Raw genomic sequence first — 20,971 nt, forward strand, 5'->3', positions numbered from 1 at the left:
TGAAAAAATAAGTGAGTTGAGAAATTATATTTAAAATGAAAAATGTCTCTGCTTTGATGTTCTTTGTAGAGCACACAGCACTACAGGAACAGCAACTAAATTAGACTGCCTTGTTAGTTTAATTTTTGGACGTACCTTGTGATTAAGAGAAAACCGGATGAGCATAAATGGAAAAAGTCCAGCTGATAGGGTTAAAGTGCATGGCTGACATATGTTAACTAAAGAGCACCACACTTCTACACCTGCTCTTCTTCTATCAGCCTTGCACAACTTAATCTCTCAGACACACAACGTGTGAGTGTATGACACCTGCAGTGCAAACCAGGTACGGTGTACATATATATTCATCACGAGTCTACAAAGAAGATCAATTCAAGCAGACATAGTCAACTCAGTACTGTTTATGAGCACGTAACACCTCAAACCCAGAGCACCTTTATTGAGACATGCCTGCAGCCAAGTGTCAGAGAACAGCCTCCCAGTGTCTGTGCACTAACAGGAAAGAAAAAACTTAGATGGCTTATTAGAAAGAGCAGCTAATGAATCCCAGAACCCGAAGCGAGAATAGCTTTCAGGTGACAGATGTAATTAAAACCATACCATCCTAAGCACACTCCTTAAAGGTCTCCATCAAGTGACAGGGAACACAACTGAAACACTCTGAAGTGCTGCAACACTGGATAATGACCTGAAGAAACATTTCTGTTACAGCATCCTAAATGTATTTGATGTGGGATAAGCTTTAACTCCAAACTGATCTATTTGCTTTCATTCTGGTAAGACTAACCTTCCCATTACGGCAATAGGTAAGACTTCCTGAGCATAAGGTGGACGTACTACAGCATACCTCCAAAGTTTTGAAGCATACCTTTATCTCGGAGAGCAACCAGCAAGTTGCTTAGAAATGCAAGGATAAGTCAGCTTGTGCCCTTCCCCACTAATAAGTATATGAGCAGGTAGCGGTCTGGTATTTGAGAATTCATTTTTTTTTATACACGTGTTGATCTACAAGGTGGTCTTACTGCAGAATGGAAAGAACTCTGTAAGGTGAAGACTGATCCTCAAGGAAACTCCTCGGAGAAAGAAAAGTCTTATCTCACTTTCTGGGTCCCACTTCCAGGAATTCTTGGCACAAAAGAAATGATTCAAGCTTGCTTTCCTCTTCTACTGTTTTCCACTTTCACAAACCTTAAGGTACGCCATAAGTACCTCTCAAGGGCTGTTAACAATGTATTTCAAGAGCTGGATTTGGATTCTCTGGTTGTTATGTATCCTCCATACAGCTGCTGCAACTGTGGATCTCCTAGACGTCTTCTCTCAACCCGCGAGCCTGCCACTAGCGTATTGTCTGCTGGCAGACTGGCAAAAAGCACGGTGAGATGACAGGACAAGAAGGATTTCATGAGAGCTCTTCTGAGCCCTAATCGCACGGGAAAGCAGACCCAGAAAAACATTTTGATTATTTATCACCACCTGTTGCTAGCAGTGCTATTTTAATTAATTTGGGTAAATGGCTGTATTTGTCATTAGATAAAAGCAGCCTAATAGGGAGGATGAAGAAAGTCCATCTGTTCTGAGGGAAAGGAGTGACAACAAAATGGTAAAACTGTGCATTGCACCTGCTGATTTTGTTTACACTGGAGATTTCTACCAGCACAAGCATGCTGACATAGCTTTGGGGCAGAGAGCCTGTGGTGTGGATGAGGCCTCATTTACAGCTGACTTGAAACAATCTTGTTTTGACCTTTAGCTACATCATTCTCATTTTGACACAGTTTTTCATTAAATAAAGCACAAGAAAATTCCAAGTGTGTGCAATTTTCGTGAGGACATTACACCAGATATAACACTGTCTACCTCATGTTTTCAATACAGGTCTTTTCCCCTACACCACAGTAGTTCAGCCTTCTCCTAAACTAACTTCCTATGACTTCTGAGTTTAAATGAAACATGTAACTCAATACAAATTCTGTATTTTTAGTGCAAGTATTTCAATTTCCGTGCACAGAATTAGTAGTGTATTTATTCAACTAGTTTTTCCTTATAAAGATTATGGTAGGATCTTTATTTTAAAAAAAAAACAAAAAAAAATCGTGACTGCTGCTGCTGCCAGTTTGATTACAGGAAACTCCAGCCCACTTCTGACCCTGCCAAACCAATAGTTAACCCTTAATGAACTCGGTGTGTTTCATTTGGTTAGCACTGAAGCCTTACAGAATTCAGTAGCCCTATTATTTCAATAGGTGTTATACGGACACTGTGTCGTGGTTACTTATCAGGCACCTGTTTAGAAGTAATGTTACTGAAAAAGAAAAAAAAAAATGGGGGGAGAAGATGAGATTCAGTGGTTCATCACAGCTGTTTTGTAGTGCAGCTTGTTAAACATAGCTTACAGCTGCTTACCTAATATCCCAGTTGTGGAAAGCAGTTGTAGCCTACTAGTACTCTCTCCCAGAAACTCAGAAGACCCAATAAACTGAATAAAAAGGACATGGGATGCCACTGTAGAAAGTGGCATTATCTGGTTTGTACAGCTTATCCAAAACGTGTCCCTCACTGGATGTTGGACCAAATGCAGCTGCACTGAGATTAGCAGAGAGGCAACTCTCCTTTATGATTACTGAATGGTACAAGCGGCATTATTAAGATCTTTCTGTTTTCTCTTTTTTTTTTTTTTTTTTTTTTTTTTTTCACGTTCCAGAAATAATCCCTGGCATTGTTCAGAGCCAGGGATACCAAACAGAATTACACGGACCACAGAAATTTTGCATGAATGGGACAACTTCTAATTTCCCACTGTTCATAAAAGAGAAAACTGACAAGGTATGCAGTGAGGATGATAAATGAAATAGAAAATGTTATGAAAACAGGAGAAAAGAACATTACAAAATATTTCTTAGAAGATTTATTTTTAGGACTTGTTCAAAAATAAGCTGTAAAATGAACTTTAATCTTTCCATACTGTTCCCTCCATAGTCACAATCTCTAGCATTCAAACAAAAGTCTGAATAGTAAACATTAGGTTTTTCTTCTGCCTGTTTAATCATTAGTAAAACACGTCAGAAACAGGCTTACTTTGAGCTGCAATTCTGCTTGTTCCAGATACACATTGTTGTCTTCTACTACTAAGCTCAAAGATTTTCGTGTCAAAGTCATAAGCTTTGATTATTTTTTTTTTAATTCTCTACGTGAAAGCAAGTAGTTCTTACCCAGGCTGATATGTCTCAACTTATCAAGAGAGTCAGGGCCGCTTGCCTGGACTCCACAATAACGCCACCCCCTGAGACCACCATCTATCGAGCGCTTCTCATCCAAGCCCTATCCGACCCCTCAGCGGCAGAGCTGCACTTCGGCCGCAAACAGCTTCAGAGCCGCGACCAGCGCCAGGTGACGGCTCAGCTGCCCCAACAGTAACCGCTGGCTTCCAGAAAGCCGGCGGGACCGAGGCGCTCCGCCAAGGCGGCGGCGGGGTGGCACCTACCCGGGACGGGAGGCCGCGATGCACCGGACCGGTGGGGAGGGCCGCCCCTCGCCTCCGTGCTGAGGCGGCCGCCGGCGGGCACCCCGTCCTCACGCCCACGGGGAGCGTCGCCGCCCCCCGCCCCCCCGCGATAGGCATCTTACCGCGGGGCCCCCCGGCCCCGGTCCCACTCGCCCTCCCCCCCCAGCCCTGCCTCACTCACAGGTCGCGGCCTCGGCGAGGGCGATGGCCACCGCCAAGCCCGCCAGCAGCGGGAGGCACCGCCTGCCCCGCGGCCTCATCGCTGCCGGGGGGCGGCCGGAACCGGGCACGGCGCCGTGACTGCGCGGCGGCTCCTCTGCGCGGCGGGGCCGGGCGGTCCTCTGGGGGCGGGAGGGAGGGGCAGCGGGGCGGGAGGGGGAGGCTGGGCCGCGTCCGGGCAGCGTTGCCCTGCGGCAGCGTCAGCCGAGCGCCGGGGGCAGCGTTCGCGCCGCGGAGAGGAGGGGGGGCGGTGGCGGCCGGGCACGCGGGGGTCCGCGAGCATCCTCCTCGGGAGCGGCTCCCGGCGCGCCGCGCACAGCGAGAGGGAGGGCGCAAACCGGGGAGGGCTAGGCACCAGCGGGAGAGGGGCAGAGCCGGCTCGGCGATGGGCGCTACTGTAGGGTCGTGCCGTTGTTTACTTTCGGGATGGGGGACGGGGCTGGGGAGGGGGGGGAATGGGGGGGTGGGCGTTCTGACCTCGCTCCCTTATAGCTGATTGGCTGATGCGCCGCGGCACCGGGGAAGCCGCCCGCTCCTATTGGGTAGCCGCGGGCCTGCCCTCTCGCACTCCTCCGCCCGAGCGCTGGCGCTGCCTGCCTTCGCGCTCTGCTGCTGCCGGGAAGTTTGTCCCTTCTCGCCGCCCGTTAGCGGTAACCAGGGGTTACCGGCCTGGTTACGCGTCCCCACTGCCTCGGAGATCTCGGCTGCGGCCAATGAGCGGCTGCGCGCGAGCGGGGTGTCGGGCACGTGACGCCGGAGCCGCTGCCTCGGGCCCGGCGCGGCGGAGCCGAGCGGAGAGCCGCGGCCGCCTCCTCCTCCCGCCCCGCCGCGTTCGGCCGTGGGGCGACCCCAGTCCCGCTGCCCGCCGCCCTGGCGGGGACGGGCCGCACGGCGCGGAGCCGTTAGCGCTCGGGCTGCGCGGCCTCAGCGCCTCTGCTGAGCGACCGGTAAGCGCCGCCGCGGGAGGGGAGGGGGGCGCCCAGGCGGCGGCGGCGGCGGCGGCGGCGGCGGCGGGCGTGAGGTGGCTGGTGGCGCGGCTCGCCCCTGGCCCCGCGGGGGCCTCTTTCGCCAGAACCGGCGGGTGCCGGCGGTGCCGCGGGGGAGCGGCGAGGCGGGGAGCTCGGGGCCGGAGCGGAAGCTTGGGTGCCCCGCGGTGCGGCGGGTGCCGTCTTCAGGCGCTTGAGCCTCCGGGGAGGGCCCGGAGCAGGCCTGCTGCGGCGGGGCGGGGGCAGCTCCCGGGCCGGCTGGCGGGTGAGGTCGCCGGCGGGGAGGGGTCGCCCCGCCAGGCTCGGGCCGGCGGAGCTCGGGCCGGGTTTGTTCCAGCTGCGCTTCAGTCTCGCCGTGTAAAACGTACCGGTGTGTGTCCGCAACGGCAGCCTCGGGCTATGGGTGTGTTTGGCCGCCTGCGTGCAAGGCTTTAAGCAAGAGAGAGTTGATTTTCTCTAAAATGTAGATTTTATAGAGAAAAAAAAAAAGTACTCCCACAGTGGAAAAGAGGAGCAAAGTACCGAAATGTCACTTGAACTACGCTTGTAGTAACTTTTCTTTACAGAAGAACTGACGGTCCTAGAACTACTCACAAATACTGGTATGCTTCAGTCTTTCAAGACCTTACACGTCTTGCTTGCACTTCATGCACCTGTTAACTATACTGCAATTTTGGCAGAGAGGATGGTGTTCAGATTTTTGCTGTATTATGCTTTTTTCACTGCTCAATCACTTGGTTTGCTGTTCAAAATACAGCACAATACAACTAAAATACTGTGTTCTTATAGCTAAAATTCAAACGAGTCATGCAAGGAACATCACAGTAGGAAGTTAGATATTGAAACTTTATGAGGAGGGTCAGCTTTAACTGGTATGTTTAATTATGTTTTAAAGAAAGTGGAAACTTGATGTGACTGAAAAAAACCTCCACCATAAAAGCCTCTACCAAAGGCAGAACATTTAATGTAAACGCTGACAGTGAAATGTTAAAACATGCTTGTTTTCTACTTTGGTATGGAAGTGGATAAACTTGTTCATCAGATGACTTTGGATGTTGGGCTTGCTGGTACCCAGTACTTTGGATCATGTAACATATGGGCTGCTAAGTAGCTCTGGATCTTAATCTAGAGTGTTAAGAGTTAATGCAGTTATCACTCATGTTTTTCTTAGTCTCTGTAGTACATTTTCTCTGTTCTCTTACCTAAAAATGGGATCTTTGACATTCTTAGTCCTTGACACTTGTGTTGACCGGTTACCTAAATGGAATACTGGCTTAACTACGCAGTTTTACATATTTCTGAGCTTGTGGGCATGTTGATTTTGCTTCACCTCAAAAAGCATAAAGAGTTCAAGCCGACAGACATAATATCTGGAACAAATTCTGAATGTTGTTATTGCAACATATGAAATACATGTTAGTGTGTTCCGTACCTATTTCAAGGATCAAGTCTCTCCAAAATAGCATAACACAATGTGATTTGCCTCCGTACCATCATTTTCTTAGCAGTGTTGAATGTCCTTTCCTCTTATAGTGGCAAGTTTTGGAAATTTTTTATTTGTCACCTCCTGCCCACCCCCCTTCAGGGTTTTCTGTTTAAACAAGATTCCTCTGTTATGAAATAGTTGTCCTCTGCTCTTCACTCTCTAACAAGTTTTCTTCATCTCATGAATCCCATTTGAATGCTGTGAGCCATATTTGTGCTTTAGAGCACTTTTGTGACAATTTGCAAAGCTACACAGTCTGTGCAATATGGGATGGAAATTGTCCTGTGATGATACTCAGGCACTGAAAATGTTACGTTTTTGTCAGTGCTTTGTTCACTGAGCTGTTACAGTTTGCTTTTTGACAGATTGAACTGAAAATTTGTGTAGCTATGTTCTCAAAGTTAGCTTTGTTGGCACTTGCTTGTAGGTTGAGGCACCATACTCCACTGCATGTGGGGTTCTTTTTTTTTTTTTTTTCTGATCTTTGGGTTCTTCAGGGCCTGATTTTAATACTTGTAATAGTTGTAATCCTCTTGCTCCCCTTAGGAACTTCTCTGTTCTTCATACACTAAGCTGTTCTGTGGAGAAGCTATTCTCAGGTGCTTTGTGTTAACAGACTATAAATATTTAAAGAATACCTGTTGTCTCTGCTCTGGAAGAAATCTGACCTTTTTCTAACATTGAACGATGACAAATCCACACAAAAGCATCCCTGAATACAGCAGGTTCATAAGATCAGAAGGAGTTCTCAATTCCTACCTGTATAAATTATCTAAACCATCATCACAGAATGGTTTGGGTTGGAAGGGACCTTAAAGATCATCTAGTTCCAACCCCCCTGCCATGGGCAGGGACACCTTCCACTAGACCAGGTTGCTCAAAGCCCCGTCCAACCTGGCCTTGGACACTGCCAGGGAGGGGGCAGCCACAGCTGCTCTGGGCAACCTGTGCCAGTGTCTCACCACCCTCACAGGAAAGAATTTCTTCCTTACATCTAATCTAAATCTACCTGCTTTCAGTTTAAAACTGTTACCTCTCCCAACAAAGAGGAAGTCAGGTAAGACTGCCACCAATCACCTCCTTATTTTCCATGTGCCCTAGCCTAGTTTCCAGGAGGATCTGTTCTATGATCTTGCCGGTCACAGAGGTGAGACTGACTGCCCTGTGGTTCCCTGGGTCTTTCTTCTTCTCCCTTTTAAAAGTGGGGGTTATGTTTCCCCTTTTCCAGTCATCAGGAACTTCACCAGACTGCCACAACTTCTCAAATATGATGGATAGTGGCTTCACCACTTCATCCGCCAGTTCCCTCAGGAGCCGCGGATGTATCTCATCAGGTCCCATGAGCTTGTGCATCTTCAGGCTCCTTAGATGGTCTTGAACCTGACCGTCTCCTACAGTGGGTGTTTCTTCATTTTCCCAGTCTCTGCCTTTGCCTTCTGCATGTTGGGCAGTGTGGCTGGAACACTTGCCAGTGAAGACTGAGGCAAAAAAGTCATTGAGTACCTCAGCCTTCTCCATATTCCACATGAACAAGTCTCCCATTTCCTTCCGGAGAGGGCTCACATTTTCCCAAGTCTTCCTTTTAACACTGACGTACCTATAGAAGCTTTTCTTGTTGCCCTTAACATCCCTGACCAGATTTAATTCTATCAGGACTTTGGCCTTCCTAACCTGATCCCTGGCTGCTCAGACAGTTACTGTGTATTCCTCCCAGACTACCTGTCCTTGCTTCCACACTCTGTACCCTTCCTTTTCATGCTTGAGCTTGTCTAGGAACTCCTTGTTCATCTATGCAGGCCTCCTGGCAGTCTTACCTGACTTCCTCTTTGTTGGGATGCATCACTCCTGAGCTTGGAGGAGGTGATCCTTAAATATCAACCAGCCTTCACTTCCCTCCAGGGCTTTATTCCATGCTACTCTGCCAAGCATATCCCTGAAATGGCCAAAGTCTGCTCTCCTGAAGTCCACGGTAGTGAGTTTGCTATGCACCCTCCTCACTGCCCTAAGGATCTTGAACTCCACCATTTCATGGTCACTGCAGCCAAGGCTGCCCTTGAGCTTCAAAATCCCCAGCAGCCCCTCTCTGTTGGTGAGAACAAGGTCCAGCATAGCACCTCTCCTTGTTGGCTCCTCTATCACTTGGAGAAGGAAATTACCATCAACACATTCCAGGAACCTCCTGGATTGCTTATGCCCTGCTCTGTTGTCCCTCCAGCAGATAACAGGGTGGCTGAAGTCCCCCCTAATGACCAGGGCTGTAAGGCTGGTCCTATCCATCTCCAGAGGATCTCAACTGCTCAGTCTTCCTGGTCCTGACCATAAGCTCTTGCTCAGCTCCTTATCCATCCCCAGGCAGAGCTCCATGCACTCCAGCTAGTCACCGACATAGAGGGTGACACCCCTCCCCCATCTCCTCTGCCTGTCCTTCCTAAAGAGTCTGTATCCTTCCATTCCAACTTTGATTCATAGGAGTCATCCACCTGTGATGCCAGTAAGATCACAGCCCTGCAGGCGTGCACATGTCTCTAGCTCCTCTTGTTTATTCCCCATGCTATTTGTGTTTGCATAGAGGCATTTAAGTTGGACCGCCATGAATGTGAGTTACTGACTGGAACTCCTTGGTGCTGCTGTTCAGGTGCTCTCCTGCTGACCTATGATCACTCTCCAGGCTCTGGGCATCTATTGTTGGCACTGGCATCAAACTGGTAGGAGTGGGATGGATTGAGGTTCCCCTCCCCAGGCAAATTTAAAGCTCTCTTGACCAGCTTGGCAAGCCTATGACCAAAGATGCTCTTTCCTCTTTTCTGACAGATGGACACAATCAGCCCCCAGTAGATCAGGTTTTTCAAAGCGAATCCTGCAGTCTAAGTAGCCATTGGTGGATAAGGGAAGAGCAACTGATGTCATCTACCTGGACTTGTGCAAAGCATTCAACACTGTCCCACATAACATCCTTGTCTCTAAATTGGAGAGACAGGGGTTTGATGGATGGACCACTCAGTGGCTGAGGACTTGGCTGATGGTCTCACTCAAAGAGTTGTGGTCAACGGCTCGATTTCCAAGTGGAGAGCAGTGACAAGTGGTGTTCCTCAGGGGTCGGTGAAGGGACCGGCGCTGTTTAACATCTTTGTTGACAACATGGACAGTGGGACTGGGTGAACCCTCAGCAAGTTTGCCGACAACACCAAGCTGTGTGGTGCAGTTGACACACTGGAGGGAAGGGATGTCATCCAGAGGGACCTGGACAGGCTGGAGAGGAAGAGCCATGCAAACCTCACGAAGTTCAACAAGGCCAAGTGCAAGGTCCTGCACATGGGTCAAGAAAATCCCATGCACAAATACAGGCCGGGCGATGAGTGGATTGAGAGCAGCCCTGAGGGGAAGGACTTGGGGGTATTGGTGGATGGAAAAGTGACTATGAGCCAGCAATGTGCATTCACAGCCCAGAAAGCCAACTGTATCCTGGGCTGTATCAGGAGAAGTGTGGCCAGCAGGTCAAGGGAGGGGATTCTCCCCCTCTTCTCTGCTCTGGGGAGACCCCACCTGCAGTGCTGTCTCCAGCTCTGAGGCCCCAACATAAACAGGACATGGACTTGTTCGAGCAGGTCCAGAGGAGGCCACGAAGATGCTCAGGGAGCTGGAACACCTGCTCTATGAGGACAGGCTGAGAGAGTTGGGGTTGTTCAGCCTGGAGAAGAGAAGGCTCTGGGGAGACCTTATAGTGGCCTTCCAGTACTTCAAGGGGGCTACAGGAAAGATGGGAAGGGACTCTTGATCAGGGAGTGTAGGGATAGAATGAGAGGTAACAGTTTTAAACTGAAAGCAGGTAGATTTAGATTAGATGTAAGGAAGAAATTCTTTCCTGTGAGGGTGGTGAGACACTGGCACAGGTTGCCCAGAGCAGCTGTGGCTGCCCCCTCCCTGGCAGTGTCCAAGGCCAGGTTGGACGGGGCTTTGAGCAACCTGGTCTAGTGGAAGGTGTCCCTGCCCATGGCAGGGGGGTTGGAACTAGATGATCTTTAAGGTCCCTTCCAACCCAAACCATTCTGTGATTCTATGAAGAGGCCGAACTCCTGGCTGTGGCACCAGTCCCCTTAACCATTTTTTTTTTTCCAGATTCCACTGGCCTTTTCGAACCCCTTCTCTTTGATTGGGAGCTTTGATGAAAAAGCTACCTGTTCTTCAGACTCACTTACCACTGCTCTCAGGGCTCTGTAATCCTTCTTGATACTCCTCAGAGTGCTCCTGGTTGTACTACTGGTGCCCACATGAAACAACAGCAGTGGATAATAACCAGTGGACTGTGTGAGGCTTGGCAGTCTCTCAGTGACACCCCCGATTCGAGCCCCCAGTAAGCAGCACACCTCTCCAGAGAGTGCGTCAGTTTGTCATATGGGTGCCTCTGTACCTCTCAGAAGAGAGTCGCGTACTATTACCACCCATCACCTTCTCTTAGCTGCGCTGGTTGTTACACAGGGAGCAGACCAGGCTGCCTTACTCAACTCCAGCATCTTTCCTGATGTTACAGGTCTTTCCTTTTTAGTCTGTGGAGCGATGAAGCTGTTCTGCAAGGGCACCTCACGCCTCGGGGAAGCCTCTTCCTCCTACAGATCCTTTCTGTTGCCAGCTTCCATTCTTCTGCATTATTGTCCCCCTTCCCTTCTCTGTCTTCCAGTGGGGGAGTTTTTGGCTATTTGGCCATGGGCTGTGGGTCTGCTGCATGCTGCGCTTGGAACCAGCTATCTAACTCCTCAGCTATCTAACTTCTCACCACCTCAGCACCTGCTACAGGAGGTCCTCCACCTGGGCACACCTTTTGCAGGCAGGTCTGCTGCCTGTCCCCGCCTCAGGAGAAAGATCCAGGCATGTCCTGCAGCTTGAACCCTGCGCTGCAGCCTCTCCCTGCAGCAGCTCTGTCTGGGGGGAGGCATTGGCCATCGCTGGGGAGATGGTGCAGACCCCCCAGCCGGAGCTGCAGCCTTTGCTCTCAGATGTTTGTTAAGGACAAAATATGTTTGTTAGGGATGGTTCCTCAATTTTTGTTCCACTTCTATTGATCTAGATTTGGAAGATGACAACTTTGGAAAGTTGTTTTAATCTTTAATTACTCAGTTTTCTGCATCGTTTGAAATGACCTTAGTTTGAGGTTAGTTATAATTTAAAATATGAAAATATGTATGGAATTTCTTTGTTAAAAAAAACACTTTGAGAAACAAGCTTTAGGAAACTTGCTGTGGTAATTCAAAGTGTCACTACTCTCAGTTAATCTGCTCATGGAGGCAAGTTAGCAGTAGGGAATATCTGTCTGTATCTCAGCTGCTCTGATATAAATACACTTGGTTTTTTAGCTTAAGCTACTGATCAGGATGGGAGCTAATATGATATGAGCCTGTGAGCTGAGGTGATAGTGCACATTCCTTCTGCAAGGTTGTGATAATCTGGAGGAGAGATTGATATGTCATTAACCACCACTCCCTGTCCCATGACATCTGCATGGATATTTTCACCTATGCTGTATCTCCCCCCCAATGCCCCTTCCCTCAATAAGAACAGTTGATGACTTGGGCTCCATCTCAGGAGGTGGTGGCTTAGGGCAGGGGAAGTGACTGTGGGTGCCAAGATCCACTTGCATTGAGTCACTGGTACACTCACCTGGTTCCTCAAAGGGCTCAGCCTCCTTTGGTTCAAGTGGTTCCTGCTGTGCTCTTATAACGTACAACTCAAATCATGTGTCATTTTCCCCCAAGTTTGAATCTCCTTGAGATACACGCTGGATTTCCCTATCCTTCCCCATTACCCACCAAGTGCATTTAAGCAAACATAATCCCACAAATAACTTTGCATTTTCCCAAGGCAGGAGCAGCCTAAACAGCCTTTTCCAGCCACTAACAGGTGCTGGACTCTAATATGCAGTAAAGTAAGCTCAGTGATCAGCACAGGAGCCTGCCAATTAACAACTATAACGTGCTCAGATCAAAGCTGTCATTATCTTTAGCCCCACGTTGGCACCAAGAAGGACTGTGGTGTGTTCACCCTTCCCAACAGCTAAACACGCACCCAGTGACTTGATCACTTCCCTTTCCCACGGGATGGGGAGAAGATAGAAGGAAGATGAGAAGACTTGTGGGTAGAGATAATGGCAGTTTGATGGGGAAAGCAAAAGCTGCATGCTCAAGGACAACAAAAAGAGGAATTAATTACTGCTTCCCAACAGTGGGCAGATGTTCAGCCACTCACTGGAAAGCAGGGCCTCAGCACACTTAACAGCTGCTTGGGAAGACAAGTGCAATAACCATGAACATTCCCCCTAACTCCTCTTCTCCCTGAGCTACTTTTTGCTGAGCACATTATATGTTATGGAATATCTCTCCCATCAGTTGGGGCCAGCAGTTCTGGCTGTGTCCACTCCCAACCTCTTGCCCACCCCAGCCTACTGGCTGGGCCGAGAGCGAGGCAGAGCAGAGTGGGAAAGAGAGAAAGCCTGCATGCCGTGCAAGCACTGTCCAGTAATAGCCAAAATATTTGTGCATTATCAGAAATGTTTTAGCCAAAAATACAAAGCACAGCAACATGCAGGCTGCAGTGAAGAAAATAACAGACAGACTCAGTACATCATCCTACCAGGGAGGTTGTGGGTTTGAACTCGTGAAGTAAAATTGTCCAAAACTTGCTGGTGAAAGGCCTTTATCTGCACAGTTACTGTTGTTTGCAGTAGAATTATTGTAGCTGAATAACTAAGGGAGTTTTAAGCTTTAAAACTTGCATCTTTGTGCACTTGACTGCATGGTTTGCGTAAGCTTTACTGTTTCATAGGTAAGTGTTTGTACAAATAAACACGCACACGATCACACAGTTACTCTCCATTGTTTGTTCCACTGAGCAACATCAGAAAGAGGAATATTCTCTGTTTCTTTCTCCTGCTTAAAGAGTAGAAAGTGGGATTGTAAAATGATGGAAGTACTTGATACTTCATTTAATTTAGTGACAATTACTAGATATTAAGTTGCCAGTTCCTCAAAGTACTCAATGGAGAACCCAGTTTCTTTGTTGTGGGATCTTTTTGTGTAAAAGAAATTGGCAGTTAAATGAATCTACTTAACAGGTAGGACATTCTTTGTTTACTTTTAATGTCTTACTCTTTTATGTTCTTACAAGCCTTACTCATGCTTGAAATTGGTCCTTATTTTCTGCCAATCAGCAGATCTGTGGGATGTGTTAGCAAGGCAAGCACTGGAATTTCGTAGCTTGATGTATCTTACTGCTCTAACTTGCAGGTTTCCTTATGTGCAGTGGTCTTGCATTAGTATTTTGTGTGAGTACTGTGTTGTTGCTGCCCAGATATGTAAAATAGGGGCAGATGAAGTCTGAGAGGATGGAAAAGTAAAAGACATAATGAGACTGTCATGGGGCTGACTGAATATGACACACTCTGAATAGTCAGGCTGCTGCTAGGGAAATGGCTTGCCCTGGTTATACAGAGGGGCTAACTATGCATGTCTTCTTTTTTTTTTTTTCTTGCTAACAGTGACAAGACAACATCTGGCCCTCTGCAGTGTCTCTCCCAGTCTTCCTGGGTTGTTCTGGACTGTCCACATTGTTTCTGTAGCTTTCATGATTCTGAATGGCTAGTGAAGAGGGATGTTCAGTCTAATGGCCAATTGCTGCAGCTGGTTAAAACGGTGGCAGGAACCTGTCAGGTAAACATGTGAAAGTATTCTACATTTCTGTGCTGACCTTCCCAAACTGTATTTCATGTCCTCTCACCTATGTTTTGCTTTTTTTGCTGTGTAACATTGTTTCGTATTTTTTAATTCCAAGACAAAATCTGTCATTTTTTTCTCCAAGAGAGAATCAATACATTTTCTGAACTTAAATGAAATGTTAATCATCTCTAATTCAGGTACTTTGTTTCTGACTTCAGGAAAATATAAAGTTCAAAATATTGTCCTTTGCATACTGTTTCCTCAAGTTGAGCAGTATGGGGTGGTGCTAGAAAGTTTATGTAAAGTTTATTTGGTTTTTGTCTTACCCATTTAGTGTCTACATTTTGAGATTCTGAAGTGTAATGTGTTAAAACACTTGTTTATAAGAGTAGACTGTAGCCCCAGTGTAATACTAGTTTTCTTACTGCTATCTAAGTATCTTAATACTGCATTTTGTGGGTAGTCCAGTGATCTATTCTTGCTTATGGAATTCTACTGTTCTTGTTTGTTTCTGTTACTTTTACTTTGACATCCTGCATACTTTTCCCTCCATTTAGCAGAGATGCACAGATAGTGCATAATTTGTTTTAAACTTTTTAAAAACTATGGGGAAGGGAAATAAAGGGTACACCACACTTATTTATACTTCACACTCATGTAGGAGGATTTGTTCTTTTCTTCAGTGCTTCATAGTTTAGGTTTTACGGAAGGTGCTGCTGTTCAAAGAACTATATTGGCTTGCATAGCCTTCTGACACCACCAATGTATTATAGACAATTGTGAGTTCATGGCTGTTCTGATTTTAGCTTGCTGTTAAAGTATAATTTATGATCCTACTGTTCATTTTTAGGCTCTTTTCTCAGAGGTTTTTGGCTGTTCTGAAAGAACTTGCATAAGTTATACTTCACGTATGATGCTATTATAGTTTTAAGACTGGAAATAACTGGTTTTAATATTCCTTCACTTAAAGGGGCATAAAATTGAGCAAATTCCTTTGACTCCTTTGCAATTTTGTGAATAGGAGGAACAATTGAGGCATACACATAGGTTTTTCCTATTGCTTTACTCAAAAACCTATCCTGGTATAAATTCTAACCTGTATACCTGTTTGCTAATATATTGTACATACTCAACACCACTGGTTTGCACATTTGCGGTCTAGATTGCTCCTGCTTGAAACAAAGGCACAGTGAGTCCCAGTGCTGCTTGTCTACAGCATCTGATGTTGTCTACGCAAGTATTGTATACTGTATAGTGTGTGCAGATGCACTGGTTTGGACAGAATTAAATTTCTCATATAGGCAAAACTTTGAGGCAGAGAGATGGTAAAAATACAGGGGAATGGAAATGAAATTACAGAAATTGTTAAAGAGACCATGACCACACAGAAAAAAAAGGATAAAATTTACAGTACCATGTAAAAATGAATTTCAGCAGGCAGATACAAGTTGAAAGCACAATCATTGTCTCATGTGAAATTTACAGCAGAATATTAGACTGCTCATTTCATAGCTTGTTCTGCTGTTCTGTCTAATCGGATGGTTTGACCACACAATTGTAACAATGCCTGCTACTTGGTATTTTGATACCTATTCTTTCAACTACTTTGTGGTACATTTGCTATGCATGTATTAAAAAAACCTTAATAAAGTAAGTGATGTCTAGCCAGAGGAAAAAAGATTTGAAATATCTTGCTTTTTTTTTTTCTCCTTATGGAGGAAGGTGACACTAATAATGGTGGGCCTTGATAATGCTGGTAAAACTGCTACAGTCCGAGGAATTCAAGGAGGTAAGCAATTATTTTTTTTTATCATCTAAATGGAGCATTTAAAGAGAGAGTATAATTACTAATTTTCCATCATTTTAATCTGAAAATATTGCTTCATCTCTTAAGTTGTCTCTCTCTCCCATATTGTTGAAAGAAAATTTTGGTGATTACACCAAAAGTGTTGTATGGTTGCCAAAGTGAGCATGTCACAGGAGAAGTAGCAGAGCAAGCTCTGCATTTGCTGCTTGGCAACTGCACTTCACATTATGCTGGGCTAACACAGAACTAGTCAGTGGTAGTTCTGCAAGGTTGCTACCATTTTGCTACATCTTTTTCAAAGGTAACGGTATGGTGTAGAGGCAAGGTAGACAGTATGGAGAAAGGCTGCTTAAGACCTTGCACTGTGCAGCATTAGAGCCTTTAGTCCACTTAAGACAGAAAAAATTAGTCCATAGAGGTTTTTAATTATCTTGGAAACAGGAAGACCAAATGTTCAGAGTACGTTGGCGCTTATGTGCCTTGAGTTGACCACTGTATTGTTAACTGTGCAAAACGCTAAATTGCAACAAAATCTGTTCTGGGTTCTTGTTTAAATTTCATGAGCATGATAGTGTGTTTTTGGACTAGAGTAAGGTTTTTTTCAGCAGTTTAATAAAGAGCTGAAGGAACATTGTAGCTACAAGCAAGCAGTCTGTCTCCATCAGTTGCTTTAAGTGAAAGAAAGTGTAGAACAGAAACTCTGAAGACTGTAGACCACACTCTAATTAATAATTACTTTGAATTAATGTAATGATACAAAATATTCTAGTTAATGATGTGTTTCATATCTTCGTATACATCAGAGAAATCAATGGACCTGATTTTTTTTTTTTTTTTCTTATGTGCATATGCTGAAGTTGCTTTCAGGTGACCAGTAACATGCATACAGCAGTAAACTTTATATAAAAATCAGTGTTGTAAGTATATTTAATGAGGGAAAAGTTCAAAAGAAGGAAATCGCCTGTGTATGTATATAACATAAAGGATGGTTCTAGTGATACATACTTTATATCATTATTTATCACCAGAAAAACACAGGCAATTTTCTAGGCAAATACTTCAGTAAGAGCCCACTTGATTTTGGAGGGTACTTTCCACCATCCAGTGACACATGTAAGCAGGATATAATTTGAGATAAAACTTGTGCTTATGAAAACAAAAGTTCTCTAGGGGTTTTTTTCCCCCCTTGTGGGATTGTCTTTCTAAATAACTTTCACCTTGTGTAATAACAAGAGTGTACTTAAGTAGTGTTTCGGCAGACTTGGAGACTCCATCTCGACTTTCTGTTTATGCATGTTATGTAACTTCATAGATTTGCTAAAGCGTGAATAAAATTATGAATATTCTTTATATTCCTGAATCTTTGCCCTGAAAACATGAGTGCTTCATTATCTGTCTTTCCATTCTGTTTCAAAACCAATTTTAATGCCTTTATTAGCTAAATGTTGACAGTTATTTCTAAAAGTCCTTTTTCTGGGGAAAAAATGGGATAAAGACCATGCCTTCATTTCTTCCTCTCAACAAGCTGAATTTTACATCTGTTTCTCCTGTCTTGTGCTACCAAGCTATGTAAAACAGTTGCAGAGATCCAATTAACTCACCCCTGCAGAGACAGCTTAGTGGTGTGAGTGAGGCAAGTACATGCTTTCTTTGCTCTCCGAAAAGGGAGACAGCAAGCAAAAGTATTAATTAAAAAGCTATAGTTTTTTAGCATATTGAATGGCAAACTAAATAAATAAATAAAAATAAACAAACAAAGACCAAAACCTGTTCTTGATTAAAGGGAATCAAATAGTTTACATCTCAGAAGAACATGGTTTCAGTTGCTTCATCTCAGCCCTTGGTTTGAACTTGTGAAGCTGTTTTGACAACCGTGAGGGATAAAGAATAAATTTGGCAGAGCACAAGGCTTCCCAGGTCATAATGTATTAACTGTTTTGTTTGTTTTCCTTCTCAGACTTGGATTAATACCATGAAAATGCTGTATAACTGTTCAGACTGGGAGCATTTGTGATGAGGGGGAAAGTAGAAACTGCAGTACACTAAACACCACTGCAATTTAACTGTGGTGTTAAATATTAAAAATTGCATTTTTGGCTCTTCCCACCCCTGCCCCTGGCCCCAGTGCTTCTATCTAAATTAATGTAAAGTATCTGGTTGAGAGACTAGTGTTTTAATTTGAAATTACCTGAGGAGAGGGAAAATTTTAATGTAAAAAATATGTGGTTAGCAATATAGTGTCACTTAACAGGGAGGGTTTGCTTCATGTTTTTAAAATAGGAATTTTGCTTCACAAGTCAAAATGTAAAATCCTCTAAATAACTAAGGACACTTTTTACTGAAGGCTTTCTTCTTTGAACTCTGACAGAGTCTCCTGAAGACGTGGCTCCAACAGTCGGGTTTTCCAAGATTGACCTTAAACAGGGACGCTTTGAAGTCACCATCTTTGATTTAGGAGGTGGAAAACGAATTCGAAATATCTGGAGAAATTACTATGCTGAGTCCTACGGTGTAATATTTGTTGTGGATTCCAGTGACATTGCAAGAATGGAAGAAACAAAGCAAGCCATGATAGAAGTTTTAAACAGCCCTAAAATATCAGGAAAACCTGTGTTAGTGTAAGTAATGTGAATAAATGTTCTCCTAATAATCTGAAATTTTGTAAATTTTGACCTTCGATACACCTTCTAAAAAAGTATTATACTTATGTAGTACAAACATAAGTATAAAGTACACTAATACTACTGTAACTTTAACACCATGCAATATTACATTTAGTTTTGCAGTATTTCTGAAGTATTTATGCCAATCTTAGTGTCATACTAGTGAACAAAGCGTTTTCTGTCTTTCTGTGTGTCTTTCCCTCTTGAGTTGTAGACGGTGATATACTGAATCCATTCACTGCATCTGACATTAGATCTTATTTACTCCTTCTCAGGAATATTTATTTCTCTCTCTTTCATTAGCAGTGGAAAAATAATAAGTTATTGGGGTTTTTATAATCCTGTAAAATTCTAATATTAGTTGAAATGCTATGGTAGATTGAAGACTTTCCAAGTTTGGCATGGCAACATGGTGTAAAAATATTGTCACTATTTAGGCCTACATCAGTTACTTAAACTGTAAATGGTTGATTATATCCTGCAATACCAGTAATCTCTCAGCAATAAATATCTTGGTCACTTAACACATGGTGGTGCTGCTGATACATGACCAGCAAAATTTTGTTAAAGAAGGCCTACTTTAATAGTATTTGACATATGCTTTTGTTTCAGTGCATGTGTTTTAATTTAAAATACCCAACTTAAAGTTTCAAAAGGTCTAGAGACATTCTGTCACAGAACAGATAGATTCATGAACTTCTCTGCTTAAAAACTAGGTTTTGTAAAATATTGGAAATAACATATTTTATTAGATTAGCCACACAAAAGGTCTTTGAGGACAAATACCCTTTTGAAGTTACACTATAAAGTATGGAAGTTTAAAATGGTTTATCAGGACAATATGCCTGGTGGACATAAGACCTCTATAATGCAGTATATACACAACATGTCTGTTAGATCGTAAAGAATCTGTAAAGCTAAGAGGAGAGGCCTCTTAAGAAGTAGTGATGCTCTGATGGTTTGAGGGTGAAACTGGCTAATTTTTTTGGTCAAGTGGAGTGTAGTTCAGCAAGCTAATGGTGTATAAATTGAAAAATAGATTAGATTTTAAATTCCATTGCTATCTAAATGTCATTAGTACAGGGAAGGCAATAAAACCAACTTAATGCAGCCAGTTAAACTCAAACCTGTTCTGCAAATGCAACTGTGACAGTTGACAGCTGTGCAATGTTTCTAAATAAATGCAACTTTAGGGTTATTTTCATAGAAATCTCTATGCCCTAATCCCGTAATAGAGTTTATTCGGGTGGCTGGCTGTACCTGCAGAGAGTTTAATGGTAACTAAACTAAGTTGTTTGATGGTATTGCCTTCTAATTGATTGAGCCTCAAGCTTTTGAACAGAATTTGCTCTTGCAATGTCCCAGTTATGTGGAGGGATCCAGTAGTTCTTTGTTTTATGCTCCCTATATGAGCCTGGCATCTTGAGTTATGAATTCTTTCCTGAATTGTCTTTGCTTTCTGTTTGGTGTCTGTGTTCATGGCATAGCTGTGCTACTCTTGGCATGTTCACATCATGTAAACCCTAGAATTTGTTCCAGTATTTGAAGCACTTCTTATATTGTGAAGCCTGCAAGTTGTGAAGCAGGAAGGCTTGGTCAGTAAGCCCTGGTGTTTGTGGTATGGAAATAGAGTCCTTAGCAAATGGGATTAAACTGGTCCCATGCGCCTTCCTTCCCTGAAGATGCCTTTGGTTGGAGATGCAAATCCCCATCACTTATACTTGCCAAATAAGAGTTCTGTGGCATCAACTTTTTTCTTTTGAGTCCCTAAAACTGAAAAATGAAAATGTGTCAAAAGCAGAATAAAGCAAACAGCAGATTCCAAATTTGTGGTGAAAGTTGTCCTTTTTTGATTTTTCCTTTTCTAAGGAGGTTCAGCTTTTGTTTGTTTTTTGTTTGCTTGGGTTTTTTTAATATTTGGTATCCACGTAGCAATAAGTTCCCTAATACCTTGCTAAGTTTCTAATTAGTGCATTTTAGTCTGTGCATGTATGTGTGAAGGCCGGTATTTACTGAAAACAATGCAGTGTCCTCTGAGTATTAAATCCAGGAAAGGTGAAGTTTACTTTAAGTAACTCCCTTCTCTCCCATGCTTTTGCAGTGCAGAGCACAATCTATTTATCTTTTAATAGAATACTGTTCTAATTTCATGCCAGAGGAGAGACAGTCTTTCTCTGTGTGATTTCCACACTCCACAAGTGCATGTCTGGTCTGGGCTACTGCTTCCCTCCAGCACTTGAAATAAACAGCGAGAAGCAGAAAAACAGGTGTAATTTGTTTATTCTCTGATGTCTGTAGGTGCATAGATTTCTCTACTGTGTTATTTTTATGCTTAAATACAAAGCAGTTATTAATGTTTTATTAATTACCAATTATCATCTTAAAAACTAGTAAAAGAACCTAAGCTCTAAAGGAATGAAAAGGAGCGAGCTGTAACTTCAAAGTGTGTCTGTGCTGAAGAATGATGAAAGAGGTATTGGTGACCTGATCAGAATGAAACAATTGAAATGTTTATACTGGAACCAATGACCAAAAACTTCAATGATCAGCACTGATTTTAGTCTAATGTTATTTACCCTAATTTGTGCTATATGCAGCATCTGGT

General features: G+C 44.1%; 2 protein-coding genes across 7 annotated transcripts in view; one reads left to right on the plus strand and one right to left on the minus strand.

Annotated features, from left to right (window-relative positions):
- Window positions 1-4,138, minus strand: part of PROS1 (protein S) — a 34,860-nt gene extending 30,722 nt beyond the window's left edge. The window contains exon 1 of the mRNA XM_074856910.1: window positions 3,684-4,138. Coding sequence (XP_074713011.1) covers window positions 3,684-3,762 — 79 coding nt within the window. The 5' untranslated portion in view covers window positions 3,763-4,138. The remainder of the gene's footprint in view (window positions 1-3,683) is intronic.
- Window positions 4,139-4,480: 342 nt separating this feature from the next.
- ARL13B (ARF like GTPase 13B) overlaps window positions 4,481-20,971 on the plus strand; it is a 54,276-nt gene continuing 37,785 nt past the window's right edge. For 5 of the 6 annotated variants that reach the window (XM_074856912.1, XM_074856935.1, XM_074856919.1 and 2 more), the window contains exons 1-4: window positions 4,481-4,668; window positions 13,719-13,890; window positions 15,615-15,685; window positions 18,072-18,321. In XM_074856912.1, coding sequence (XP_074713013.1) covers window positions 13,832-13,890; window positions 15,615-15,685; window positions 18,072-18,321 — 380 coding nt within the window. In that variant the 5' untranslated portion in view covers window positions 4,481-4,668; window positions 13,719-13,831. Of the gene's footprint in view, window positions 4,669-13,718; window positions 13,891-15,614; window positions 15,686-18,071; window positions 18,322-20,971 lie in introns of those variants that run through there. The other variant, XM_074856923.1, reaches the window with a different exon arrangement.

The sequence above is a fragment of the Strix uralensis genome, chromosome 2 (assembly GCF_047716275.1).
Source record: "Strix uralensis isolate ZFMK-TIS-50842 chromosome 2, bStrUra1, whole genome shotgun sequence".
Lineage (NCBI taxonomy): Eukaryota > Metazoa > Chordata > Aves > Strigiformes > Strigidae > Strix > Strix uralensis.